The sequence below is a fragment of the Pelodiscus sinensis genome, chromosome 1, assembly GCF_052426305.1.
Source record: "Pelodiscus sinensis isolate ZL-2025 chromosome 1, ASM5242630v1, whole genome shotgun sequence".
NCBI classification, from domain to species: domain Eukaryota; kingdom Metazoa; phylum Chordata; order Testudines; family Trionychidae; genus Pelodiscus; species Pelodiscus sinensis.
The window spans coordinates 357,383,557-357,389,556 of NC_143052.1; the positions used below are offsets into that span (position 1 = coordinate 357,383,557).

General features: G+C 47.4%; 1 protein-coding gene across 1 annotated transcript; it reads left to right on the top strand.

Annotated features, from left to right (window-relative positions):
* The first annotated feature begins 4,311 nt into the window (after positions 1-4,311).
* LOC102452197 (olfactory receptor 52M1-like) lies at positions 4,312-5,253 on the top strand. Its single transcript, XM_006113777.3, has one exon. The coding sequence runs from the start codon at positions 4,312-4,314 to the stop codon at positions 5,251-5,253; it is 942 nt and encodes a 313-aa protein (XP_006113839.3).
* The last annotated feature ends 747 nt before the right edge of the window (positions 5,254-6,000 follow it).

Here is a 6,000-nt window from a genome sequence, read left to right on the forward strand (position 1 = left end):
CTGAAACTGAAAAAAAAAGATGAAAACAAGGAAAAATCCTTCTCTGACAGGCCCAGCCTTAAGGCAAGGCAAGCAAGGTGGTTGCCTTGGGCCCCGCATCCTGAGGACCCCACATTCCCTCGCCGCTCTGGCCGGCTACGTGGCATGACTGCTTTCAGCGTGGCCTTTGGGTCCCACAAACTCTTTGGCCGGGCCTGTTCCCTGGGATTCTGTTTGAAAAGTTACTGTGTAAGGGGGTAGTTACATTGCTGAGCACAGAGAAATCCAACAAACCTCAAAAAAAAGACAATGACCTGATCGTATTCAGCTAAACATTCCCTGTTCTACTCACATCTCTGTTGTGGGTCAATGACCCTATGCCTCCTCCCTTCCTACAGGGACCCAGACAAAGTCAAGTCCCCTTTCACTGAGACTTTCCAGTCAATAGCCAAGTACCTGGTGACCTTACCTGGCACCCAGACAAAGAAGTCACAAATGGCTCTGGCCCCAGCTCTGTGTGCCAGGAAGCTGCCAGAAAAGGTGGTGAAGGGCTAGCTCAGTGCTTTGCCCATTGGCCTGCTAAACTCAGAGTTGTGAGTTCAATCCTTGCAGAGGCCATTTAGGGCAAAAAAATTTCTTAGAGATTGTACTTGGTCTTGCTGTGAAAACAGGGGACTGGACTCAATGACTTTTCAAGGTCCCTTCCAGTTCTAGAAGATAGGCAATCTCCATTCATTTAATTTGGTGCCATGGGGCTCGTGTCCAGTGCTGATCTGTACTGCCGTGGGACTCTGTCTCAGCCTCGTGCAGATGGGGGCTGCTGTGGGGCTCTGGCCCTGGTCTCCCTCTGCCTCTAACTGGGCTGCCGGCGAGCTGGCCCTCCCTCTCATCCAGGTGCATCCATGGTCCTACTGGATGACAGATATTGCTGGAACAGAGAGTTCTGGTTTTTGGAGGTGCAACCTGCACTGCATAGAATGATGATACTTACTGAAGAGAATTTCTGTTCTAAGATCCTTTGTCAACAGTCCCGTGTGCCGAAAGAAAGAAAGAAAGAAAGAAAGAAAGAAAGCAACTACTTCAGTCTTCTGTCCCCAGATCTGTCAGTCAACAACCTACATATCCCTCCAGGGCATTTACAGGACATCCAACCTTAGGGGATCTACTCGTTAGCCATTGTTTTTTTCCTACTCAGTATAATTCTTAAAAATACGCAAACGCCCAGAGCAGCCAATTCCTCACTGACCCCGCCCAGAGCCCAAGAGTTCTCCTCTCCCTTTGGGAGGATTCCTTAATTACTGTTTATGGTTACACCCGGATAAGTAGCACAGAAGCAGGGACAGGTTTGTGTCCAGCCTGTTAATGTCCCCTGGTAGCGTGTGCAGAAACACACCAGAGATTGCACAGGCTCTGCTATAAACAGTGCACACCCCTGCACTCGCTTTCCGCATTGGACGCTGCTGCTGCTGCTGGGCTGAGAGAGGTGCAGGGCATGGCTGCTTGAGGGAAACTTCCAGGAAAGGCTCCTCCATTTCATAACTTGCAGGTACCATCTCTTGTTGAGGAGCTCCCCTGTTCCACCAAGCCAGTGCTATGGATGGTCACTAAACATCCCAGAACTCTTACCACAGGGGCCGAGTTTGCTCCAGTGCCCAGTCCCTCTTTTCTGTGCATCATGCCCGCTCCCGGGAATGCCGTGTAAGCCTGGAGTGGCTGACAATGTTTCAGTGATACAGTGGATCCATTAAGAAAGGTGAATCTCTTGTTTATGTGTTATGGTATAGGGTAAATAGAAATGCCTGGTCTATTATATTGGTGGGTAGATTCATAGGGTGTATTGTGGGGAGGGACCATTGGATAGAAATAGAGAACAGGATGGGACCTCAAAAGGTCATGAACTCCTCTCCCTGAACTCAGTGCAGGAGGAAGCACCATGTAGACCTACTCTATAAAAGCTCCAGTGATGGAAATTCCACAACTACTTTAGGCAACTTATTCCAGCGCTGAATTGTCCTGACAGGTAGGAAAATTTTCCTAAAGTCCAACCTAAACCTGCTCTGCTAAAATTTAATCCCAATGCTTCTTGTCCTGTCCTCAGAGATTAAGAGGAATATTTTCTTCAACCGCCTACTTGTAACCTGTTCGATACTGCCAGACTGTTCTCATGCTCCCTCTGTGTCTTTTCTTTCCATCCTCACCATACATCACGTATTCTAGAACTTCAATAATTTGTGTTGATCCTCTCTGGACTTTCTCCAATTTTTCCACCTTTTTCCTGAAATTTGGCACCTATCTCTCGGCACAATCATAGAACCATAGAACACTAGAACTGGAAGCGACCTTGAAAGGTCATCGAGTCTATTCCCTTGCCCTCAAGGCAGGACCATCCCTGATAGGTGTCTATCCAACCTGCTCTTAAATATCTCCAGGGATGGAGATTCCATAACCTCCCTCGGCAATTTATTCCAGGGTTTAACCACTCTGACAGGTAGGAAGTTTTTCCTAATGTCCAACCTAACCCTTTCTTGCTGCAGTTTAAGCTCATTGCTTCTTGTGTTATCCGTAGAGGCCAAGGAGAACAACTTGTCTCCCTCTTCCTAGTGACACCTTTTTCGATACTTGAAAATGGCTATCATGTCCCCTCTCAGCTTTCTCCTTTTTAAACTAAAGAAGCCCAATTCTTTCCGTCTTCCCTCATAGCTCATGTTTTCTAAACCTTTAATCATTCTTGTTTCTCTTCTCTGGACCTTCTCCAATTTCTTTGCATCTTTCTTGAAATGCAGTGCCCAGAACTGCACAAATACTTCAATTATCAAAGGGGTAGCTGTGTTAGTCTAAATGTGCAAAAGCAGTGAGGAGTCCTGTGGCTCCTTATAGACCAACTGAAGTGTTGGAGCATAAACTTTCATGGACAAAGACCCACTCCGTGAGATGCAACTGGGAGGTTGTGGAATACTTCAATTAAGGCCTAATAAGCGTAGAGTAGAACAGAAGCATGTTTGCTTTTTTGCAACAGCGTCACATTCTTGGCTCATATTTAGCTTGTTGTTGGAAAACTGTCAGGGTGGTTAAACACTGGAATAAATTGCCTAGGGAGGTTGTGGAATCTTCACCTCTGGAGATATTTAAGAGCAGGTTGGATAGACACCTATCAGGGATGGTCTAGACTCTCCATTCTCATTCCTGTTTTTCTGTCTAATTTTTTCCTCCCACTTAGTTCTTCTGGTTGCTTTGGGGAATTACTTATTCTTTCAAAACTGCTAACCTGCCCCCTTCTACCATACGCCCCTTTCTTTTCTCTTTTCTAAACCTTTCCAGACTTTTCAGTCCGTCATCATGTGGCAGCCTCCTCCACCCTCAGAACCTGCTTTAGAAATTCCCTTTCAGTCTGTTCTCTCCATTAGAGAAACTGGGTGACAAACACTGAACACATATGAGCTTTTTCTAGATATTCACTTGGCATACTTTGTACAAGATTTGTTCCAAACATAGAACAGCTGTTTCAACAGCACTCTTTGGCTGTGTCCACACTCAGGGGTTCTTTCGAAAAAAGTAGCCTTTTTTCGAAAGAACTTCCCCTGCATCCAGACTCAAGCCGCGTTCTTTCGAAATTATTTCGAAAGAACGCGGCTTTTCTTTCGGTGGCGGTAAACCTCGTTTCACGAGGAAGAACGCCTTCCTTCGAAAGTTCTTCTTTCGAAGGAAGGCGTTCTTCAATGTAAAGAGGCTGTCTTCGAAAGAGAGCATCCAGACTCGCTGGGTGCTCTCTTTCGAAAAAGCGGATTTCCGCTATCGAAAGATCCGCCTGCAGTCTAGACGCGCTCTTTCGAAAGAGCCTCTTTCGAAAGATGCTTTCGAAAGAGGCTCTTTCGAAAGAAGCCTGCAGTCTAGACACACCCTTTGTGTTCAAATTACAGTCCAACAACATCACATAGGTATCTGAACACTGTCTTGGTTTAGCCACTCATGAATGAGCAAGTATTTCCAGATCTTTTGCCTGAGGTGTGTTCTACTTGGGGTTTTCCCCTGGCACATGTTTTGTCAAGGATTTGGGTGCTTTCCCCACTTCTCTTATTATAAGAAACCAGGTAAACGAGGAACCCCGTACAGTATGGGATCACTGTCCTTATTTTCATTTAATTAATGTGCAATGAGGAAGAACCGTTTCCAATTATACATACAGCGACTGCTGTTAACATTGTCTCTCCATGCAGGTATTGCTACTGTGACCATCACCCCAGAGCCTGGGCATACAAAGCAAGTCAGTGGAAACGACGATAGATGTAGGCGACACTGTTCTATTTCACGGTTAGACACCTTCTCTCCAACTCCATGTCACAATCAAACACAGAGAACTTCACCAACCCCTCCACCTTCATCCTGCTGGGCATTCCTGGCCTGGAGACAGCTCATGTGTGGATCTCCATCCCCTTCTCTGCCATCTATGTCATAGCCCTTGTGGGGAACCTCACCATCCTGCTGATTGTGAAGACGGAGCCGAGCCTCCATGAACCCATGTTCTATTTCCTCTGCATGTTGGCCATCAGTGACCTGGTCCTGTCTACGTCCACCCTGCCGAAAATTCTAAGCATCTTCTGGTTCAATTCCAGGGAGATCTCTTTCAATGCCTGCCTCACCCAGATGTTCTTCATTCACTGCTTTGCAATAATTGAGTCTGGGATATTGGCGGCCATGGCTTTGGATCGTTATGTGGCCATCTGCCATCCCTTGAGACATTCCATCATCCTGACAAACCCTATGGTGGCCAAGATTGCCCTGGCCGTGGTGCTGCGCAGTGGCACACTCATATTACCGTTTCCCTTACTGGCAAGGCAGTGGCCATATTGTAGAACCAACATCATCCCTGAGCCGTACTGTGTACACATCGCTGTGGTGAAACTGGCCTGCGGCGACACCCGCATCAGTAGTTACTATGGGCTCTTTGTGCTGTTCTGTGTGTTGGGTCTGGATGTCATTTCTATTGCCATCTCCTACATGCAGATCCTCAGGGCCATCTTCAGCCTCCCCACAAAGGATGCCCGGCTGAAGACTTTTGGGACCTGCGGCTCTCACCTCTGCACCATTGTAATCTTTTATATCCCAAGTCTCTTCTCCTCCCTCATGTACCGTTTTGGACAGAATTTCCCCCAGCATGTCCATGTTCTCCTTGCCAACATGTGCTTCCTGCTGCCCCCCATGCTCAACCCCATCATCTATGGGGTAAAGACCAAACAAATAAGGTGCCGGCTGCTCGGGCTTGTTACTTGTAAATAGTGTAACGTTTTCTCCTGGTGCTCTGACTCTCAGGCCAGGTTCTGTGCAACTCAGTCTGCTGCCCTAGTGCTGGGCTTGCTTCCCTAAGTCTGTTCCTTTGCACATTAAGTCCTTTCCTGGCCGTGCTGTGCTGTCTCAGGGAGTCAAATGGTAGAGTGACCAACTCTGTAACGCGTAGGGCTGCCACTTTTCGAATTGCTGGCAACCGGACCCCAAGACTCTGTCCCTTTCCTGCCCATTTCCCCAGGGGCTGTGTCCTGCACCACTTCTCTCCTCAAGGGCCCCGCCGCACAATTTTCCTTACCCCTTCCACATGTTAGGGACACCTATTTTTACCAATTCCTAGAGCTCAGGGTGTAACTTCCAGCAGCTCTGCAGCATCTTTTGCCACTGAAAGAGTCTTACACAGTACTCTTCTTATGCTCTGTTTATTAACAATTCCCAAGCAAGCAGAATACACATGCTAAGCGCACAGTGTCATGCTCCCCAATCCTGACCAAGGCCGGCAGACTTCCCCTGTCGGCCAGGAGGGGTCATTCTCCTAGGATCCTACCTACTGTACCTCACGGTCATGAAGAGGAGTCCTGTCAGCTTTGGGCTCAGACTGGGTCTTGGAGGTAAGTTCTTCTTCCTGGTCTTCCCTCCTTCCTTTTGGTCCTTTCTTCCTTTCTTCTTTCCCTTCCTTCTTCCTTTTTCCTCTTTCCTATTTCCCATAAGAACATAATAAGAACATAAGAATGGCCGTAC